The sequence below is a fragment of the Cydia pomonella genome, chromosome 20 (genome assembly GCF_033807575.1).
Source record: "Cydia pomonella isolate Wapato2018A chromosome 20, ilCydPomo1, whole genome shotgun sequence".
NCBI lineage: Eukaryota > Metazoa > Arthropoda > Insecta > Lepidoptera > Tortricidae > Cydia > Cydia pomonella.
In genome coordinates, this window is record NC_084722.1 from 7,209,194 (window position 1) to 7,233,645 (window position 24,452).

The 24,452-nt window shown below is 36.5% G+C and overlaps 1 protein-coding gene across 3 annotated transcripts; it reads left to right on the top strand.

Annotated features, from left to right (window-relative positions):
- Window positions 1-600: 600 nt before the first annotated feature.
- LOC133528822 (cytochrome P450 4C1-like) lies at window positions 601-23,394 on the top strand. Of its 3 annotated transcripts, none has more exons than XM_061866293.1 (11): window positions 601-748; window positions 10,306-10,463; window positions 14,267-14,373; window positions 14,869-14,959; window positions 15,485-15,667; window positions 16,077-16,152; window positions 16,230-16,539; window positions 17,106-17,174; window positions 18,214-18,382; window positions 22,511-22,690; window positions 23,114-23,394. In XM_061866293.1, the coding sequence occupies exons 2-11, from the start codon at window positions 10,307-10,309 to the stop codon at window positions 23,275-23,277; spliced, it is 1,506 nt and encodes a 501-aa protein (XP_061722277.1). In that variant the 5' UTR covers window positions 601-748; window position 10,306; the 3' UTR covers window positions 23,278-23,394. The 3 variants fall into 3 exon arrangements, with proteins under 3 accessions (XP_061722277.1, XP_061722279.1, XP_061722278.1); XM_061866295.1 differs by lacking the exon at window positions 601-748 and adding an exon at window positions 9,755-10,247 and having other exon boundaries at window positions 10,326-10,463; XM_061866294.1 differs by lacking the exon at window positions 601-748 and having other exon boundaries at window positions 10,274-10,463.
- The last annotated feature ends 1,058 nt before the right edge of the window (window positions 23,395-24,452 follow it).

A 24,452-nucleotide genomic window follows, 5' to 3' on the forward strand; every position in this document is an offset into this window, starting at 1 on the left:
TCGAAAAAAGTCAAACGTAGAGGCATGGTTAATATACATCAAATTATGTAAAAAATAATTCCATAATGTCAATATTCAGAGAGGAAAATGAGGACTACGTTTGTAAAGAGAAGCTGCCGTCCTCTTTCTTCTTAAAACAACATCCACAATATTTCATACACTACTTATGAGTAGGTACGTATATGTGAAGTAAAAATAAAAAAGTTTACGCGAAAAGTAATTAAGTTTGAAGCAAAAATTTAATTTTCGCTGACTGTACTTTTCTTTCTACAGGCAACTAATACTCATAACAAGACTATTCTAACGACCTCAAACACAATTGGTTTGCGTTGTTTTATCACCGAGTCCTTATGGCCATCTTCTGTCTTGATCATCAGATCAACTCCACGTCATCATAATATTTCATTGTCATCCGATTTACGTATGCAAAATTTCAACTCAATCGGAAAACTTGAAGTGGGTCAAATTTAGCTTCTAAGATTTGGCCCACACTAGCAAACTAACATGTACCTACTAACAGGCAAGTTAAATAAAAACTTGGTACAACGTATCAGGATGACAGATTATAAAAGTATCATGAATAGAAAGAACATAATTCTGATCAGTTTGTCGCGCATTTCAACCTTGTTTGTAGGTTTTAGGGGGTAAAGGGACAAGAAGCGAGTCGTGGTGACGCGAGCTTCCTTCGGCTTATACTTGGAGTGCCTTCGGAAAGGTTAGGTACAGTGCGCGGACTGTGTCACTCGAGGTAAGTTGCTAACGAAACATTTTAAAAATGCTATTAATTTATTAAATAATCGCATTCTTTATTAATAGTAATTGACATACTTATTAGATATGTTGATATTTAGTATTAATTATTACCATATTGTTGCAATTTGTATAAATTTATATTGAACTAGCTGCGAAACCCGGCGTTGCTCGGGTTAAAATACATCGCATGTTTAATGGTATAAAAAATATTTGAGGATGCATTTTTTAACGTCGATAATATAGATTTCTATCTTAGATATTGAAAGTAAGTAAGTAAGTAAGTAGTCGACCATTAAATATGCGGTGTATAGAAAGTATATTTAATTAATTAACTAATTGAAATAATTATAAGTTAAAATAAAAAACACCTTAGTAAATGGAAAATTTATGTTTTATTCACACAATTATTTACATATGATATTATACGTATTACATATATGATAAATACATTTACATATTACACATTATATGTGTATCCCAATGATTATCGTTTTCAAGTAGACCTAATCTTTGACATGCTTCACGATGTCTCAAAAATGTAACCATTGACAGTTTTTAGGTCTTCAAAACTCGTTGGACCACGAATAGTGTGAAGTAATAAGCGTAGATAGAAACATTCAGCGTTTTTTGGATGCACTGTGTAGACTCGTCCTATTGTGTTACACTCTTGAACACATCATGTCCTTCTACTTGCATTCCACGTTTTCGAGGATTAAATTGTTTACTTGTTGTATCCCATGTATAATAGCTGGGTACTTCTGAGTAAAGTCTTAGCAAATTGGTCTTTCTGGCATAATTCAAAAAACGCTGTTAAAGTTGTTCGAGTCGGTGGTTCCGTCGCAACTTTTTATGCCGTTTCTGTTGTAAAAAACACACGTTGTCCATTTTATAGGTGGACGGATAAATGTTGAACCGGTGGATCTCGATCGTGTATTGGAAAACTTAAAATTCGCCAAATTGCTTCGTTGGTATTAATGTAACGACCCATTTGATACTGTACTATTTCATCATGCTGGTTTTCATTGGTTAACGTAAAAACAGCCATATCACTGCCTTTATTAATATATTTGCATACATATTTTATCGATTTAACAGAACTGCAGTATTCGCCTTTAAATTTCCGTGCATGACAATACTCGCATATCGTATCCATTTTTCCGATGACAATACTTGGATGTTCATTGTATTGTTTTTTGCAATCATAATGGAAAGCCTGAAGTTCTAAACTTCCAATTTTACATGAAGCAGCTCGTCGTTGGCGTAAAGTAGTCATTCTTTCTTGTTTTCTGGTATTTTCCAGTTCATGTTGATCAGCCGATTGACGATTTCGGAGTGATCTTACTCGACATCGTGTTTCTTCATTAATACGTGCTCTTTCCTTTTCGGTTAAATTTTCTCTAATTCTTTTTACTCCTTTACGAATGTTCAAAAGACGTTTTTCTCTTTGTTCTTCTGTTTCATTGTGACGTGCTATTTTCCTTCTTTTTGAAACCACTTTGGGTTTTGCAAATACTTTTTTTCGTCTTGGCTTTGTAAATATAAAAAGTGTAATAAAATTAACCAAAACGCATATCTTGGTTGTTACAATGATAAAACTAACAAAAAGTCACTCACTTTCGGTTTATATACCGTTAGAAATCGAAATTTCTAGTATCAGAACACTCTAGAATAGTCAAATAGTTTTTACTTTCTCATTTGTTCAAATCACTTGAATTTATGTAATCACTGTTTACTCTTGACTTCAATTGATCTTTTCGCGACTGTAAACACGGTTCAACTGACAAAAAGTCACTGATTTTCGGTTTATATACCGTTGGAAATCGAAATTTCTAGTATCAGAACACTCTAGAATAGTCAAATAGTTTTTACTTTCTCATTTGTTCAAATCACTTGAATTTATGTAATCACTGTTTACTCTTGACTTCAATTGATCTTTTCGCGACTGTAAACACGGTTCAATTGACAAAAAGTCACTTATTTTCGGTTTATATACCGTTGGAAATCGAAATTTCTAGTATCAGAACACTCTAGAACATTCCGATGTACTTAATTTCGATCTGGATCGTCCGGATTAATTTCAATAGTTGCACACATTTCGGAACTTTCTAGAAGCTTCTAGATTATTATAGTCATTTCTAGAACTATCTAGAGCATTCCATATGTATTTTTTAGAACCTTCTCGAACATTCTAGATCGATTGTTACAGTTGTACACATTTTAGAGTTTTCTAGATTAGTCCAGAAATTTTTAGATATTTCTGGAACATTCCATACCGATTTTAGCAGTTGCACACAATTTTGAATCTTTCTAGATCATTCCAGACATTTCTAGAATTTTCTGGAACATTCCACATCGATTTTAGCAGTTGCAGACAATTTTGAATCTTTCTAGATCATTTCAGACATTTCTAGAATTTTCTGGAACATTCTATATCGATTTTAGCAGTTGCACACAATTTTGAATCTTTCTAGATCATTCTAGAAATTTTTAGAACCTTCTCGAACATTCTAGATCGATTGTTACAGTTGTACACATTCTAGTTTTGTAGATTAGTCCAGAAATTTTTAGAACTTTCCAGAAGTTCTCATGAGTTAGAAAAGGACAGATGTATATTTTTTCATATTTTTGCCACCCACAACCACCCACTTCCACCCACCGCGACCAAACTCTCTTATTCCCACCGGGAGATCGAGGGGTATTTACCACCCCAAAAGGAAGTTGATTGGAATTGGTGGTGGTAGAGAAAACCCTGTCTTTACGTACGCACATTAGCATTTTATATATATATTAAGATAACAGATAAATTAATTATGACATAGGTAGGTACATATCTTCTTGCTCTCAACTCTTACAAATCTTAATTGTATGTAAAATTGTGTTCATGTCATATTCTGTATATTATGTAAGATGTATATTTTTGTATGCTGCATTTCAGGTAAATTTGTGGTCCTATTCAGTTTACTTATATTTGAGAACTTTTTTTTTACATTTTTGTTTACATTTAAAAAATACAAAATTTATACCATGATAACGGTTTAAAATTTAAATTTGGGCGATATAACACAGATGTTGCGAGATTCAGATAGTGTTAATAAATTGAAGATCGTACGTCCTAATTAATATGATAATCATAATATACTCGTATTTATTCAAAATAGATTCTTACAGAATACTTTTTGAAAGTCAAGAATTCTAGGGAATAAAGCGTTTCTTAAAAAATGCCACTTATTAAATTTGAAATTTTAGCACACTTTTTTTCCTATAAGGGTCAAAAAGGCTCGCAATCCTGACTAGAAATAACACAAAAGTGGCAAAAACGTCACATAAAAAAGAGGCAAAAAAACGCTCGAATAATTAAAAATATTTGACATTAAATATACAGGTACATGAAATTATAACTTATATCTTCTTCTTTCTCCTAGCCATTTCCCATTATTTGGGGTCGTCTCACCTCCTTCTGCGGCGTCAGCAGGACAGTCTGTCCTGGGTTGTCGAAATATTTGTTTGTGCAAGCTCTAAGTCCTTGGTCACCGTGGACCACGAGGTTGCTAATGGGCGTCCTCTACCTTTTCCATTAGTTGGCAGTGCTAGGGCCTGTTTCACGACATGGTCTTCAGGGCGTCTCATGACATGGCCGAACCAGCGTAGGCGGCGCTTTAAAACTTTCTCTTATGTGCTCTTTTCGCACTTTATCGAGTCGAGTTACACCTGCTGCCCACCTTAGCTTCAAATCAAATTATAACTTATTGGGACCGTGCGAAGTGCATGGTGGAGGTAAGTAAAGCGATCCCAGCGCATGAGGTGGTAAAAATTAGAACTAACTGCGGATAGTCTGTAACATGGCAAACCTGCATGGTGCAGTCACCGCGCGCACTGGCCGGTATGCCCTTTTTCGTTCATCTTTTGTTTTTTCTAGGGGGAAATTGGCTCGACAATTTGAAGGCGTATCGCACAAATCAAATTACATTTATCTAATGTTATTAAAGCTTAAACGCTCTATTGTTATTTAAAAAAAGAATTCTTACTTAATGGGCTGCCTCTAACGCAGCCCTTTCTTCTTATCTAAAATTGAAGACTACTTATTTCTTGATAATTGCTGCTGAAGTTTTCATCTGCTTGCGCCTGGTGGGCCCGCGTAGCCTTCAGTAGCACCTCCTGCCAGTAATCATCGTTTGGTTTTGGCTATGAAGATTCAAGAATGTTAAGGCCAGTGACGATATTTTATTGTTTTGGTGTAGAGTCGCGTACTGACAGATATTAGTTTATTTTACTGTACATATTTTTTTTACAATTATATTTTTACTGTAAGAACCTGTTTTCATTTAGTTATTACCGCTTTAGTTAGCCGGCTACAAGTCTTTAACATTTCCTACAAGTTATATGGCTCGAAATGAAACTTTAAGATTACTTCTGAAATATTCATTTAAATAAATATACTGTATCCGTGTAAATAGCTTTGCAAATGCCACATATTAGGTGATCTTTTTGTATATGTTAAACATGGGTATAGTAAGTTTTCCTTAAAAGATACACCATTGCGGACTTTTTTGTAGACCAATAAAAGAAGGACAAACCTACCATACATTGTGTTGTTATAGCTACGGACGGATTAGGCAGCATTTTCGATTGAAGCACCTAGCCAGTGTGATTTTTTCCGACAACATCGTTATATTTCAACCAATTTACACAAAACCTTAACAAGTTATATACCTAAACCTTCCTCAAAATTCACTCTATTGATAGATCAAAGTCGTATGAAAATCCGTTCAGTAGTTTTTAGTTTTGGAGTTGTATTTTATAAGAAGTAGTGAATTTACATTTTCCCCTAGATTTGCGGCTGCTAGGTTGCGTGACAGTCGTGCACATAGCGAATATGTCACGCCTAAATGTAGATTAGGTATCCAATCATACGTTTTTTGTCCGTTAAATAATCGTCTACTCAACAATATTTGTATAATAGCCTTTCTTACCTAGTAATATTTAACGAAGAGTACCTAAGAGTAACACAGCGCCAAGGACAACTTTAGATACTAAAGGTGTTATGACGGACGCTGTCAAAGTAACCTTCACACTTTCGAGTAAGGTTCACCTACATTAAATTTAGCTTCCTTGCGCCCGGGAGCTTGAAGCTTGAAGATCATCTAAACTTATAAACTAGATATCGTATTACAATACCAGTCTTGAAAGTTTCTAGATTAAATCTATATGTATCTGGAGGGCACTGGAGCAATAAATTAATCTGTAGGCTGTACTTCTCAAACTGACCAAGATTTGTTCAGCAACTTTCAAAAATAACTTGTTTTGATTTCCAATAAATACACTTTAAAGTGTGACAAGCAACGTCAATTACCATAATGATAGCGTACATTGTATGAAAAATAGGAAGTCTAAGGGCCTGTTTCACAATGTCAAAGTATTGGATAGTTAATCAACGAATAAATTAACTTACAGATTAAACTTGCGTAAATATTTCTACTCTATCTACCAGTTAAGCTTATTTGAAGATTGTGAAACGCCAACGATGACTTTATTCGTCAGATAAATGCCAGCTTATTCAGGACTTTACTTGGATATTGAAACCGGTCCTTAGGTTAGAGCTGGAGTAGCTTTATTTGACGATCATTAGCGTATTGTAATATGCCTACTAAAAAAATAAACTATATTTATCTTATATTCATAATATTTAACCCTTTGAACGCTTTATGTCATAAACACAAACATCATTCAAACCCCAAAATCCCGGGTGCAAGGGAGCTAATGGAAACCTTACTCGAAAGTGTGAAGGTTACTTTGACAGCATCCGCCATAACACCTATAGTTGTCCTTGGCGCTGTGGGCACGACTAGTAATGACGCTTTCAGGTGTTCTTGGCGTTCAAAAGGTTAAAAATTATGAAATAAAAGTTTTATCGTTTGGAGAGTACAATTTATGTTTTAATTATTTGCTCGTATTACAGGGCTCACCCGGTATGATATTAACAATCGCATTTAATTTCAGATCAATCTCATGATCATGATCAATCTGTTAAAGAGTTCAAATACCTCCGTGCAGTGGCCTTGTTCAACAAGTTAAACATTGAGTGTAGGGTGACTAAAAATTAAATTATAAACCATAATAACAATTGAGCCAAATGTGAATCGGGTTCGCGGATCTAGTTTTATGTATCATACAATTCTTTAACGAACCATTTTTTTTTCTGTTTAAAATTAGACAAAATAGTTTGCATTACAATTGTACCTAGTTTAGTTATTAGGTTACAAGCTACCTATGTTAGTTAAGTCATAATTAATATTAATTATTGAAAAATAAAAAAAAGTAAGTAATTATTACTCTTTCCCTCTTTACAATTATTCCTTCAAGACTGAACGTAGCCTAATGATAATAATTGACGATGCTACCACCGGCGGACACGGCGAGGTCTTTATTAGCAAAACGATTATCGGTTTTGGGGTTTTTGCCAATGGATCAACATCTTGTAAAATGTAAAATGTACGTGAGGCAAAATACATCCCAGTAAGTCAGTGTGCTCGTCACCACATCATGCCATTTTTAAGAGTCCCCGGCAAGCTCGGCCGAATGTCACCTTCCCATACAAACGGAGTTTCGTTCTCATTTTAAAACTACATGTTGGATTGTAATGAAACTTTAAACATATAATAGCATGACATGTGGAATATCTAGTCCTGTAATGAGTTTATATAGCTCCAGTTTATAAAACAAACGAAATAGAGCATAAATAAGTTATGTATGAAAAACTTCAATTTGCTGTTTTTTTTTTCAACTATGGTATCTGAAGCTACATAAAATAATTACAGGACTAGACCTATAAATTACCTTCTCCTCTTCTTCCTCGCGTTGTCCCGGCATTTTGCCACGGCTCATGGGAGCCTGGGGTCCGCTTGACAACTAATCCCAAGATTTGGCGTAGGCACTAATTTTTACGAAAGCGACTGCCATCTGCCCTTCCAACCCAGAGGGTAAACTAGGCCTTGTTGGGATTAGTCCGGTTTCCTCACGATGTTTTCCTTCACCGAAAAGCGACTGGTAAATATCAAATGATATTTCGTACATAAGTTCCGAAAAACTCATTGGTACGAGCCGGGGTTTGAACCCGCGACCTCCGGATTGCAAGTCGCACGCTCTTACCGCTAGGCCACCAGCGCTTAGACCTATAAATTACCTTATCCTACTGTAAGTAAAAAATGAGAGCGTAACTACATTTGTATGCAGAACCGAGCTTACTGGGGATCCTTAAATTAAGTTATTGTCAACCTACCTTGCGTCAAATCCGGTAGTTCTGATCTTTTACAGACTTGTTTATGATGTTGGCCCAATGAATAATCCATGTTTGTGACCTCGAGCGCCGAACGCAACTTCTCAAAAGCTGACAATCGCGAATCTGACAGACGGATATCGTCCGGCGAACTGGTAATCAGTGGGCCCCTTAAGAAAATGGCTGTCAAAAAACTGTAGCCGCTTCCGTCTCTTGATTGTTCAGTGCTGACTAACCTACTTGACTTATTGTCCTATGTCATGTCCCCTAAATGAGGCAGAGGGCGACCACAGTGCGCTGAAATCTGGATCGGTCTTCAGCTTGTGCTTGAGTTCGCTCCAAGTCTTCCCAATACAAGCCTTCACCTCTACAATAATAGTCCTTGGGGATACCTGTCTATAACTTGCCTCGGTATGTGGTCAAGATCCCTTCGGCGTGTATGCCCAATCCAACTCCATTTCCAGCGCTTGATTTGCTGCACGATCGGGGTCTTATTGCAGCATCTCCACAAGTTGGCATTAAAAAAAATCTCAGCCAATATATACCGCGAATGCAGTGGAGGCGGTTAAGTAATACAGACTTGTAGCTGGCGCGAGATGTCTTTTGAGACATCTCGCACCCATACAGCAATACGGTTCAGTGTTACCAAACGTAATATATTATTTATTTAAATGTTATTGCACAATAAAAATAAGTACAAATGGATGACTGAATGCATTAAGGCATTCCCGACAAGCCAAATTATATGGCAAAACGGGAAACAGAAAAGTACAGTAAGAAAAAAATTACATAAAACAGGAACTATTAACAATTATATAGCGATAGGCTTTCTTCAATGTTTAATTGTCTCTGACATGACCTTGCAAAAGTCTTCTGATTAAAAACAACCAGACTTTTATAATAAGGTACCTATTTATTGAAAGAGAATGCAGGAAGGTGCATTGGGATTACTTCGAAAACGGGGTAATTTTGAAAATGGCAAATAACTATAAAATCTTCATATTTTAGCAACATGTAGAGCGTTTTCACATGTCCGATCCGTTAACGGAGGTATCAAGTAATTTTATTTTATTTTAAACAAAAAACAATAATTATATGTACTTATAAAAAATATAAAAGAGCATTTTTTACTTTTTGCTTCTTTGTAGTCGTATCAGACATTCGATATCGGATCGAACAAAGCGAAAACGCACTTTGGTGAATTGTATTAATTGTACTTTATTCGTACACATACAAGTCAATGGCATACGCTAACACACTTTCATGCATATAACCTTAATAGAAATGGCTTTAACACAATGGAATCGATTAAGATTTGACTAATTACAGGATTTACAGGTCCTTAATAATGTACATATTTTTGCATTTCACTCTTTTACGCTACTGCAAAGCTTGCCAAGCCACCTTACTTAATTTTTGTTTTATTTATTTGGCTCTAAACAAGTTACGGACAAGAGCGGAAATTACAGTATTAACATACAGTTCAGATCTAGACTATAACTCTAAACATGTGTGCACAGAAAGATAAGGACATATAATTACAATTTATTGCTATAATAAACAGTAGCAAGATTTAGCATTTATGTATTTACTTACTGTTTCTACAGTAGTGCTTCTAGTTTAGAAAATATTTTCCTTTACATAATTACACCGCTTTCCAAGTTATCCCAATGCTCCTTTTACGTGGACTTTTTTTACAACTGCGTCAGTTTTGCAAAAGCCGAGACCGGTTTTCTTACGAAACAGTACTTACATTGTAGTTACCATGCGTGCGCTCACGATCTCACGATAATAAGAGCATTTTGTATGCAGCGTTGAACCGAAATTGCTTTGACGCGCTGCCCAAATGTTTCAAGATGGACGTTAAGGATATTTACGACACGGAAATAGATCAAACATTGTATTTTATTGTCACATTAACCTTCAAATCTTAGCGCGTAACTATTCCAAATTACACCAGATTGTTCTACTCTTAAAATGGTAAATATATTCGTATATAAAATAAACACTAAAACTTACTAAAACAAAATACATGTAGTGTGGTATCGCAACAGCAATCGCTATGCACAGCAATGACCCATCGCGATGACCGCGATGTAATAAAACAATTGACTGAACTAGAAAAACAAGGAAAAGAACAAACAAGTAGGTATATAGGTATCTTAAACATTAAATTATATGTAAAAGAAGTCTGACGGCTGCAAAGCACGTATCAAGCGCGGTAATTTAAAATATAAATAGTAAATAGTCATCTTACTCCTCATATTATTTTATTCCAGGATGTTCATATGGTTGGCAGTGGCAGTGGTAGCATTGGCGTGGTGGGCGCGGTGGCGCGCAGGGCGCCGACGAATGTTAGCCCTGGCCAGTCAGCTAACCGGCCCGCCAGCGCTTCCCGTACTTGGCAACGCTTTGAGATTCATGGTCCCATCCGAAGGTACGTACATACGCAGACTCTAGCCCTGTTGTATGGAGAGCGATGCTCACCGGTGGGATAGGCTAGTCTTTTTCTTCTTTTCGTGTCGAGGTCCGTTTCTCATACAAAGAATGCCCAGTAGGTAGCGGTGTTGACAGCACTGGCTGTCGCGTCCCTCAGATCCAGCTCCAAGCAGTAACGTGGGCATGCGAGGCACGCCAGTAGATGTGCCATGGTTTGCGTTGCTGTGTCGCAGGTACATTGAGTTGAGGGTCTACGGAGCAGTCCACATTTGGCCATGTTTTGCTTACAGCGGCCAACTTGGGACCTGAGCCTGTTTAAGGACTTCCAAATTGGCCAAGGTTCTGATGGCTAGGAGGTAATTGCTCCAAAGCCTGCACGTACACGTCCGGTGGAGGCCACCGGGTCTACCTCAGCAAGCGGCGCACATCAGGTGGCTCACCCTGCCGGAGGCTGTTGCTCCGCTTGAAACTCCTGCGACTTTTAAGACAAGCAGGTAGCGGGATATGTCCATGCAAGGGGTGCCGCTGGTCGACCTCCTGTTTGTGCTTTTTGATAGCGATATAATATGTAAAGCTTGTTGAGCGGTTCGAAATCAAGCCCAAACACACTACTATCATCATCATCATCACACACTACTATAACTACTATTTTATTCTTGATCTAAGGAGCATCTGTTATTTTTATTGTCTGGAGTTATATTTTTAACCAACTTCCGAAAAGAGAGGAGAGAAGAAATTTACAATTTCACGTATTCGCTCGAAGTCAGCTGGAACTATTTAAAAAAATACAAGCTCAATGTACACTTAATCATAGACAGACATTTATAATCATAATATCACCTTAACATCTGACCAGGAAAACCAAACTATAATAAATACCCTGTAATTACAAATTCCTGATAGTCAAGTAAACTGCAACAAATAACCATGGTAAGAAACAAAAGTAATTGAGCATGCTTGCTTACCATGCCTGATTAAAGTGGCTAATAACCATAACCACAGTCCCTTTCAAGAACAACCAGTTTTCAAAAGGATTGTCGTGTGCACATTATTATCATAATAATTGATACTGAGGAAAGGAATCCCCAATACTTATGAATTCTTGAGCTCGTTCATTTTGAGAAGAAAGAAATCATGAAACCTTACTCACCACCAGGAATATGACAATACATAATTAATTATCTATGACCGTGTCCTTCCGTAAGGTGCAAGTACTTACTCAGTTGGGTTGAACCAGGTTCGAATGAGATCACATTTTAGTGTAGGTACTCGGGACTAAGTAAACAATAATTTATTCCTAGAATAACTATTAACTTAAAATATTCAGAACCCCATGTCTTACATAATTTTGGAAAAGAGCTGATACTCTTCAAACAGCTGGATTGATTTCTATCAATCAAAGCTATGAACCACTGCAAGTAAACTCGCTTTCACGTAAAAAACCTCGTAGAAATCGGTCCATTCGTTGCAGAGGTACAGTCAGCATCAATAGTAGCGGACTAAACAACGCGCCAAAAGTATCTGACATCTCAGATAACTTTTCAAAATATAGAAGAATTTCTAAAATTCAGGTTCCAAAGTATATCTTTTACAGTCTCAGTTGTTCTATATTAAAGATATCAGTTTTTGTTAAGCTGTTTTAATACTTATTTAGCGTTATTTGATCCGCTACTTTGCCACAAGGCATCAAGGTACGATGCCACAGACAGAGACGGGACTCCCATACTAGCGAGTGGAATCAGTTTGTTTCGCAAATCATTACCAAAATGTACGACAAAGAACTGTCAAGGAACCATAGTACCAACATAACCGATTTAAATAGTGTAGTACGCTGCACGCTTGCGATTCTTATCGATATTCGATATCGATAAAATGGGGTGGGTTGAAACATAGGCCTCTCCTCTCTACAAATTTTGTACTCAAAATCAGGTTAGTATCGAGTCCACATTTACGAGTAAGTTGTATGTTATATAATGGATACTCGTAGTTCTTTGAGTGGACTAATACGGTCGGGCTTAATGTGGACCCGAATTATTTTTATACAGTTTTTAAGTCGAGTTTTTTTTTATTAAAAGCTCTATTTTCAAAATGATCTGCACATACATGTTTCAATAAATGTAACTTTTCTATGGGAAGATGTATCAGTTCTTCGTGTTCAACAAATTTGACCCACTGCCTGCATCTGAAAACATACAGCCTTGGACAAACATGACTTTATCTACAGTTTATGTTCCAAGTGTTTGCCAATGACTAATGAGATGATCTACTGATTATTTAGCGCTAATATGCATCTATAAGTCATGTTTTTTGGCATCCAGTTATCAACAACCCTTTATCAATGTTCTAACTTTTTATGTATTTATATATCTGTTAATCATGAGAACCGGTCTGGCCTAGTTGGCAGTGACCCTGCCTATAAAGCCAATGGTCCCAGGTTCAAATCCTGGAACGGGTATTTATTTGTGTGATGAGCATGAATATTTGTTCCTGAGACATGGGTCTTCATCCAAGGGAAATTCCGCCCTAAAATCCCTTTTTTCGTGATTTTCTCGAGTGGCTCGCTTGCCACAAATTTCACACTTAGTAAACCGTTTTCTCGGTGGCATTGTAACAAACTCGCTCTTTCCTCTGATCACGGTTCACTATTTTCGATTTTTTCACTAAATAAAAAATAAATTACACGAAACACCCGAACAAAACATTGAAGCCTTCATAACAAACAAAACAATTAGGCTGACAGTACTGACTCGATGTAAACTTGACAGAATAAATAGCACAGACATTTTCTTTTTCTTCGTTGGCAATAATTTGCGAAACAAACTCCATACAAAACTTTTTTGTTCCTAGTTGCGTCAGCCTGGTCAAACATATAATATAACATATAATAACACCCCTCTTTTTGCGTCGGCGTCGGGGGTCAAATGGAGAAATGAGGGTTAAGTGGGGATTGCATGTGTTTAGTGTACAAAGTAGTTTCACCTTTTTCAATTGTTTTAAGGAATATGCAACGGTAATAAAAGGATAATAGCACATAATTGAGGTTAAGGCTGCGTTTCGCCCAGAGATGTGTAGCTGTGCGGTGCGAGGATGCGTAGCGAGAGTAATTGGAATTGGTATAGACTTTTATACGCGTCATTATTAAAGGGTAATTTGACAGGTATTATAATCGACGGTCAAGATCAATATAACGGCTACGGAGGCTGCTTACCATCAGGCGGGCCGTATGCTTGTTTGCCACCGACGTAGTATAAAAAAAAAAATATATATATATATGCGGAATATTATATTACATACTTACATGAGTTTTCTGGTCCAATACTCAACGATAAATAAATAAATAGTAATTATGATATTAAAGAATTCTCAATTAAGTGCATAAGTATAAAGTCTGTTAGGAACTACTAAAGTAATTATTTATATAATATATATCACGATTTTAACGATTTTGATTAAGTTGTTTTCTTCTACTAAGTACTTTTATTGGGTCATTTTCAGTCTTCTGCCTCGTGTTTTTCCCGGCATTTTGCCACGACTCATCTGATCTTCCAACCCAGAGGGTAAACTAAGCCTTATTGGGATTACTCCGGTTTCCTCACAATGTTTTCCTTCCCGGAAAGCGATTGGTAAATATCAAATAATATTTCGTACATAAGTTCCTAAAAACTCATTGGTACGAAATGGGGTTTGAATCTGCGACCTCCGGATTGCAAGTCACACGCTCTTACCGCAAGGCCACCAGCGCTTCTTATTGGCTCATTACTAGTCTAGGCATATAAGTAAATATTCGGCATGACCTTTCAGAACTGAGCAACGTGGTCGGCGAGCTAATGCAGGAATATGGCGATGTGTGGCGGTTCTGGCTCGGACCCGACCTCAACGTGGTCGTCAGCGATCCTGATGATGTCAAGGTAAACCTTATCTTATCTAATTTAGTAAGGTTTAGTTTTGCCGGCATATTGCCACGGCTCATGGAGCCTGGGGTCCGCTTGACAACTAATCCTAAGATTTGGCGTAGGTACTAGTTTTTGCGAAAACGACTGCCACCTGACCTTCCAACCCAGAGGGTAAAACTAGGCCTTGTTGGGATTGATCACGATGTTTTCCTTCACCGAAAAGCGACTGGTAAATATCAAAATGATATTTCGTACATAAGTTCCGAAAAACTCATTGGTACAAGCCGAGGTTTGACCCCGGGACCTAGATTGAATGTCGCACGCTCTTACCGCTAGGCCACCAGCGCTTCCTAGGCCACCTGCGCTTGAAAATGTAAAACCAAAATCGAAATTTAATAATCCCTAAGTATGGACAACCTGCAGCTGTTTGCATGCATGCGTCACCCCTTTTAAGACGCTTTTTTAAGAGATTAGGATTCTTTGTGTAATTAAATTAATATTACATTTCAGAATCTCCTCATGAACTCGAAAACTAGCACCAAAGGACCGCAGTATAAGTACATGGCTGATTTTTTAGGAGAAGGCATTCTGAGCGGGTCAGGTACGTCCTAATTCCACATATTTCTCGGTCGGTAATTTAGATTTAGAAAAATTACACTGCTTACCATTGAACTTTTTTTTTTATACCACGTCGGTGGCAAACAAGCATACGGCCCGCCTGATGGTAAGCAATCACCGTAGTCTATGGACGCCTGCCACACCAACATGCGCATTACCGACCCTTTAAAAACCTGTTACCTATTAAAATTATTACGACGTATAGAACCGGCATAGATAACCAGTGTTTTGCTTTGCGCCATGAGTTGTTGTTGTTTCAACAACAAACCAAAGAAGCGGAGTGTGAATCGCGCGACCTAAACGCGTAAGCGCCATGAATTTAACGGCGGATGGATTTAATTGAAAGATGTTTTCAATCAAATTCTAGATGGATATTGTTATACCCTTATCTTTATAGTCGACTTAAACATCTACTTATTAGTAATCAGACTTAAAAAAACGTTGGTTCCCCCCAATAACCAATATGAATTTCAAAATCTCAAAAACTACATCTGATTCTTAATTACAGGGCCAACTTGGCGAACACGAAGGAAAATAGCGCTGCCCAACTACGGCCGGAGGGCAGTGGAGAGCTACGAAGAGGTGTTCAACAGGGAGGCTGACCAGACGCTGGCGAGGCTGCGGGGCCGAGTCGGCGAGGCCTTCGACATTTACGACGACGTCGTCACGGGAACCACTTACACTATTTGCCGTAAGATTGCCCTTGTATTGTTCTAATACTTGTAATTCTATGAGCAGACTTCGCGAAACTCCATGGCTCCACCATTTTGAACAATTCCCAAATATTAATTGACAATAATTTCATTTCATTATCGAACCTGTACAAAAAATCACCAGAATCGGTAGAGAAATGCAACTTTTAGAGAAGAACGCCTTACATGCGAAGGTATTTTTGCACAAACAGCCTTATCTATAAACCTGGTTTGCCAATGGAAAATACAGGTAGGAAGTGTAATAGAATAACGCAACTCAGGTGTTGAGCTTGATAGAAGTAAATGACTGACTGGCTGAAAGTACAGTATAAAAACTAGCATGCAAAAAATTCAATAAACCCATCATTCTGCATCATATTTCTTATATATTCTGTGTTATTATTTTAGAGGCATTGATGGGATTGACGAGACAACAAACACTGAACCTGCCACATATGCATTCGATCATCAGCGAATCACACGAGTACGTAAATCTATTTTGTTCATTGCTTCAAAGAATACTTATTTGACCTACATTCATTTGTCGAAATTCTATTGCAGGATATATTTACTCGTCTTCATGAGGATGACGAAATGGTATCTTCAAATAGAACCACTGTACAGAATAACAAAATATTATCAAATGCAAATAAAGTTTATAAAGAAGATGCAAGAGATGGTAGACGCTATTGTGCAGCACAGACTTAAAGTCCTGGAAGCCATGGGTGATGAAAGGAAAATGGAGATCCTTAAATTAGAAGGTGACAATGAACACAACACCGAACTAAGTGTCGTAGATAGGCTTGTGTTGTCTAATCAAATATCAAGCTATGATGAAATGCTGAGGGAAATATTCACACTATTTACTTCGGTACGTATTTTTAGCACTTTAGTACAGTCAGCATCAATAATTTCGGATAAAACAACGCACCCAAAGTATTAAGATATAAACAGGTCTAGGCCGTCAGATGCGATGTACATGTCAGAAGGGCAACAGTTGTTCCAAGACCTCAACCTGTAGTTCAGTATGATAATACAGGATACGGAAGATGCGGGTATTGCAAAAAAGGAAATACGAACTTGGAGTGCTCAAAACGCATGCCTAGTAGCAAAATAATATTTTTTCTTTTCTTTTCATGTTGCTCAATAAAAAAAATGTATAAAAAACTATAAATTTGTTATTTATTTATTATCTCTAAGCCTTGCGCAATGTCAAGGATACTAGACATTGGTTGTCAATGGTCATATGGTGAAAGTTGGGCAACGCCAAGTATTCTAGAAAAATGAAGTATATGTTTCCTAGAAGATCATATACATATATTTTTTTTCATTATTTTTCTGTACTTTATATTACCCCTAATAACTCATTGAGGTGCTTAAAACCAGAAAAAAAATAGAAAAAAAATTTTGAGCGTGAATATATTGAATTTATTACAGAGTCAAGAGGCAACGGCAAAGATGGCATCTTTCTTATTGCTGATGATGGCGTATCATCCTGACCATCAGGTAAAATTGAAATGATTGATTGATTGATTCTTTAAATATAAATTAAATAACAGTTAAATGCCTTACCTATTATTGTTATTACCTTTTTAAGCGAGATTAAACCAGTAACTATTAAGCACTATGAGGCATGATGTAACATGTCCTTATTATCGGAAGAGGTGAATTTGTCTACAATTGTTTATTTCAATTATTCGCTATGTGCACAACTGTCACGCAAGTCTAGGGGAAAACGTCAATGCACTACATCTTATAAAACTACTCCAAAACTAAAAACTAATGAACAGATTTTCATACGACTTTGATCTATCGATAGAGTGATTCTTGAAGAAGGTTTACGTATATAATTATAGGTAGATTGCTCTTATCAATCTATCTATAGTTACAAAATTTGTATTGTACTGCCAATATTTGCATATAAAATCGAAGCCAGCTTTCGTGAATAAATCGAAACATATTACCTTTTTGATGTTGATTCTCAAGCTCTAGCGAAGGGTAGGTCAATTCAATTGCAGAAAGTGAAGCGCCATCTAGAACTGCTGCCAGATCCATTTCACTGTGTATTTTGCTTTTATTTAGTTTCACCTGTCCTGTTGTCTGTCATTGTGTGGATCTGTAATCAAATCTTTCAATTTAAATTTGACCCACTTCCCGGTTTCCGATTGAGCTGAAAATTAGTATATATAATATGTGGCATTATCTAGGAAACGGGACCTTATTGTCGATGGCGCTTATGCCGCACTGCGTCGCGCAGCATTGTATTAGTATCGGATCGTTTATGACGGCGGAAGCGCCATCGACAATAATGTCCCTTTTCATAGATAACGTCACATATGTACAATATTATGGTACCATCGAACCGATCTGATGATAGAGACAGGTGGCCTTAGGAACTCTGTGATAAAACAACGCAACCTAATTGTGCTAGAGGTTGTTAGAATTGTCTCAATGAGTTTATACGAGTATGCAACTAGATATGTCTTACTTAATTTATGAGTTTTATGACAACTAATCTTCCATAGATATTTGTTATTTTGAACAGGAAAAGGTGTACGCAGAAATAAAAAGCGTATTTGGCGATAGTGACAGAGACGTCACTGATGACGACATCAAGCAGATGCCGTACCTAGACATGACGTTCAAGGAGGTACTGCGGCTCTTCCCTATCGGAGTGATGCTGCAGAGGACCATATCTGACGATATCCAAATAAGTACGTATCTAGAGACTCGTGCCAGGATATGAGGATAACTGTAACAAAAACAAAAGGCGTGTTTGGCAATAACGACAGAGAGGTCTTTTATGATGACATCAAGCAGATGCCGTACCTAGACATGACGTTCAAGGAGGTCCTGCGGCTCATCCCTATCGGAGTGATGCTGCAGAGGACCGTATCTGAAGATATCCAAATAAGTACTTATCTAGGCTGGGACCAAGATCACTCTAACAAAAACAAAAAGCGTATTTGGCGATAGCGACAGAGACGTCACTGATGACGACATCAAGCAGATGCCGTACCTAGACATGACGTTCAAGGAGGTCCTGCGGCTCATCCCTATCGGAGTGATGCTGCAGAGGACCATATCTGAACATATCCAAATAAGTACGTATCTAGGCTGGGACCAAGATCACTCTAACAAAAACAAAAAGCGTATTTGGCGATAGCGACAGAGACGTCACTGATGACGACATCGATCAGATGCCGTACATAACGTTCAAGAAGGTCCTGTAGCTCCTTTCTACTGAAGTGATGCTGCAGAGGACTATATCTGACAATTTCCAAATAAGTACATATCTAGACTCGCTTATCTCTAAAAAAATTTTTGGACCAACTTTTCACTACGGGCTCAACCACGAAAAAGCGAACATATAAAACATCGACATGAGATGGATGAAACAGTCAATTTTATATTCACGTCATAAAATATGACTAGGGGTTGGAAAAACACTCTTTAATTTCCAAATGATGATATGCAATATGAACACGTATATTTCAGTCAAGTGTGTTGCAAATAAATTTTTCATCGCATTTAAATAAACATAAACATAAAACCTAAACATAATTTATTTCAAAACACGCATTTCATGGTTACTTCCATATAAAACACAGACTTAAAAATAGTGATTGTTTACATGTGCCTGCACTAGGATTCCCTGCGTTTCAGGCGAGGTATATGGCAAACAGATAAAGATAAAGATAAAGATAAAGATATATTTATTTGCAAAATGTAGTGGTAAACATAGTTGGTCTGTAAGTAATTTTAAGTGCGTACATTTTACTTAATGAAGCATGCAAACTTTCCTTATTAACTAGGTACTATAACTAAGTATAGCATATAAAAAATTTGAACAATATAACCATGCATTATAATCATATACTTAACATTAATTAATTTATATCTAAGATTTACAAAATATTATAATCATTATTCATTATTATTTATTAGTTTAAACAAGTTAATTTAAATATTCATCAATTCTATAATAACACTTATCCAAACAAAATTTATATAATTTATATTTAAATTCAGGCATGTCGGAATCCCTTATTTCTACGGGCAAATTATTAAATATTTTTATAGACATACATAGCACATTGCTTGCAAAGAATGCTGTCTTTGAGTGGAATGGGTAACATAGATCAGTGCCGTTTCGAGATTGATATATTGTAGTAGATGCCTTATTTCTAAATAAACCTAAATTATATTTGACAAATAAACTTATCTCATAAATGTATAATGAGGGTAGTGTCATCACTTTTAATTTATTAAAAAGAGGTCGACAGGGTTCTGTTTGATGCACACCACATATTGCCCGTATACATTTCTTTTGTAGCAGAAACACTTTCTGCATATTACTACAGTTTCCCCAAAGTATTAGACCATAACGCAAATTGGACATCACATGTCCATTGAATGCTAATAGGGCAGTTTTTTGTGAAGAAAGTTGAGAGAGCCTTCGTAGGGCAAATATAAACTTGTTCAATTTATCAATTAGCGTTTCAGTATGGTCTTTCCAGTTAGTATGGCAATCTAAAATAACACCTAGGAAACGAATTGATGACACGCATTCAATCGCATGACCATCATAGTTTATATTTACGTTCCTTGGCTTCCCTTGTGGTGCATAAAATTCCATAAATTTAGTCTTAATGAGGTTAACTTTCAAGTTATTATTTGCGAGCCACAGGTTGACATCCTCAAAGACTTGGTTGATTTCATTTTCATAATTTTGGGTATCTTTCTCTTGTACGACTATAGAAACGTCGTCAGCAAAAAGCGTCATCTTGTGATTAGTAAGAGATGGCAAGTCGTTAATATAGACGAGAAAAAGTAATGGTCCAAGGACACTGCCTTGAGGGACGCCAGTTGTAGCGTTAAGACAGTCGGATCGATATTTTATTAACGTTTTTGTGGTATCGTCATATTTCGGTATTTCTGTACATTGAACACGTTGGTTTAAGTAAGTTCGTACCCATTCATGACAGTTTCCTCTAATACCACAGTGGTATAGTTTTGTCAGTAATATGGTATGATTTACTCTGTCAAAAGCCTTTGACATGTCCATAAAGATGCCAGTGACAGGTATTCTATTATTCCTACAATTCAGAATATTTTTCATGAGATCCAGTACTGCTAGTGTTGTAGATTTATTTTTACGAAAACCAAATTGATCTTTGGTAAAAAGATTATGTTTTTCCAAAAAATCTGACATTCTTTTGTGTAGAATTTTTTCAAAATTTTTTGATAATACTGGTATTAGCGCTATGGGTCTATAGTTTAATGGATCCGTTATGTCACCCTTTTTCAGTAAAGGTTTAATAATCGTGAGCTTAAGTTTGTCAGGAAAGACGCCTTCAGCCATAGATAAGTTTATCAAATGACTTAGTACAAATGCAAACACTGTCGAATTTTCTTTTATAATTGACGTGGGTAGTTCATCATAACCAGCTGCTTTAGAGTTTTTTAGTGTCATGATTACTCTTGCAACCTCAGCTGGGCTTGTCGGATATAAGTATATTGTTGAGTCCAAGTTATGTAATTTGTATTGGTATTTACTTGTGTTACTATTACAATTGTCTGTTACAGTAGTATATTGACAATTTAGTTTATTTGCCATTTCTTTTGCATCAGTAATTTTTTGATCGTCAAAAATCATACTATCAGTGAAATGGCTCGGCTGACGCTTTCCTATGTGACTGTTTATAATTGACCATGTTGCTTTCCCTACATTATCTGCCTTATATATATAATTGTGATTCTGTAACCTATGTGCCTTCTTAATGCATTTTTTTAGTAGAGTTGAGTATTTCTTATAGTTTGCTTTATGAATATTTTCAGATGAATGAATGCATTTAAAGTAAAGCTTTCGTTTTGTTTTTAGAGCTTTTTTTAATCCTACAGTGATCCACTTCGGTTTGCAAATTGCATTAATTCTCACCTTTTTGAAAGGAAAGCACAGATTAAAAAATAGATTAACTATATTATGGAAGTTATTGAAGGCACTATTCGTAGTATTGCATGAGAGAATGTCGGAAAATGATAGGCTTTGTATAGCATCCTGGAACTTTTTACGATGTTCTATATTGAAGTCTCTTTTCCATTCGTACCAATATTTCACAGCGTTAAGACACTTAACTGGGACTGAAATTGTTTGTGCTTTGTGGTCTGAGAGGCACAAGTTGTGTACATTACATTTAACTGTGGCTTTAAAGTTAATAGCAATGTTGTCGATGCATGTGTTAGAGGTACTAGTGACGCGTGTTGGTTCATTAATTTGTAATTTAAAGTTATAGCTTTGTAGTATTCGCTCAAATTCTGTATTAATAGTATTGGTATTTAAACGATCTATATTGTAGTCACCGCATATAATTACACGTCTAGAATGTTTTTGTGATTTTGTGAGAGTATGTAATAAGTAGAAGAGTATGTAAACATTGTTCGTGTAAATTAATTTTCACTTACGAAGTACATAATACAATTTAGCAACTTAATACTATGATACATTAATCGAATACTCGTAATTATCCTATTTATCCTATTGTAAACCCAGACATATTGCTTAAAATTATTTTACAACTATTAATAGATTCTTTGTGTCTTCGTACGTCATATTTGAAGGGCTTTTCGGAGCGTTTCCTTTCCTTACACTTTGTGAAGCTAAGAGTATATAAATCTAAATTTGCGTTAAACCTGTTGTATAGAAAAGTACCCAGAGCAATGAAAAATCATTTAGATTAAAATCATTGTCTTGACACTGTTTTTTTGCTTGGCTAGCGCATGTAGATTTGCTTTAATGCAAATTGCAAACTGTTCAATTCTAAAAACCTACCTTTTTTTAGGTAACGCAACATTGCCGGCCGGCTGCTCGCTCGTCATCCCAATCTTTCACATGCATCGCGACAAGCGGTACTGGAGCAACCCGAACAGCTTTGACCCAGAGCGATTTAGCCCCGATCAAGCGAAGCTGCGCCACGGTAGCTGCTATATACCATTCAGCTTGGGACCGATGGATTGCATGGGTATAAAACTTTGTATTTTATTATTAACCAACCTTTTTTTGTAATCATTCGCGCGTACTTGTATAGGCGGGTAAATTGACATCATTTTAACATCAAAATGTAAATTCAAACCGGGTACCATTTTTGAAGGTGAAAATAGTAGGTATTTTAATTGTAATTGTTCTCAACTTTATTTTGCCTTTCAAACGTATATGCTGAGACATACATACTAGTTGCGTAATTTTATAAATAGGTTAAGACCAATGGAATATTCAGTAGTGACCATAGTAAACCATGCATGCATTTGAAGAATATCAATTACTCGTTATAGATGACAATAGACACAGGACACAGTGTGTTCCTGTATTTCAAACCCTTATTCGAGAATTCTCTATCTGACTAGGTAATTTGTGTGCAAAGATTATATTAATGAAATATTTACAGGGAGATATTTCGGCACCAAACTGGTGAAGACTATGTGCGTGAAGGTGTTACGTGAGTTCCGGCTGACTTCTCCGGAGTCGTACGAAGACATGCGCCTCGTGCTGGCCGTGTCCGTCGCCTCCGTCAATGGCTACCCCGTCCAGCTACATCATCGGAAATGTTAACGTGCTCCTTAAAACATTAATATTAGTATTTTATGTAATACTCCTTAATATCCTCCTTGCTACAAACTGCGATTATACATTAGTAATTAGTGTAAAGATACTGTAAGTAATAAATATTAAACAATAAACTAAGTAATGTTATTTTAATAACAACCCTTCCTTCAATACGTTATGACTCGAAAATTGTTTGAAATGTGTTTATATACATATTATTTAATAGGTAGGTATAGTCGTTAGATTTGTAGCTGGCCCCCAATGGCTTATCCTTTGTCTATTGTTAACTAAAACGGCGCTGTTATTGTTAACTAAGCCTGAAAAAAAAGAGTCGTATAATGTAATTGGCACCTGAGCGCGGGCTAGTCTAACGCTCATAAAACCAGTGTAGGTGTGCTCTCCGATAATGTGCCTTTGTTACGCATATCAAGGACACATTTTAGGCTGGTTCGGTAGCGTTCGACTCGCCGGCACTCAGTAACCGTATAGGGACCACATAAAAAGTAGCAATAGTACATTACGATACAAGTGCGAAAAATAGGAAATTCGAAACGAGTGGCGATAAATTAAAACACGACCGAAGGTAGTGTTTTAAATCGACACGAGTTGCGAATTACCTATTCGCACATGTATCGTACAACATTTTACAGTATATATGGCCCTTTAAATGTTCGACACGGTAACGTAATATGCTAATTTTCGCACTAGTGCGGTAAAATAGCACCATATGTACTGTAAATTATTTTTCCATTTGTTCATTTTGAATCTTATTTCAATTACGAGTACGGTAGGAGTTGTAATTAAATAACCGGTTAAAGTGACCGGGCCCTTTTTTTGCAGGTAGTGGCACGCGTCGTTTTAGTTAACAATGGACAAAGGATAAGCCGTTGGGGGCCAGCTACAAATCTAATATATATTAAAAGTCAAACTTATACATATACATATAATATACAAACTTTGACGGAGTTTGACGGAGACGGAACTGAGTCAGACCAAGCTAAGTTGGCAGAGATTTTGATAGCCCAGGCGGTGCAAATGTTATATAACACTAGTTTTCCGTCAAAGTTTGTATATTTTTACAGCTATTGTATAACTATAACTTTAACTCGGGAATAAGGATGGACCACTTTTTGCATAACAACCCTATTCCATTCAGACATTTCGTATAATTAATACCTACT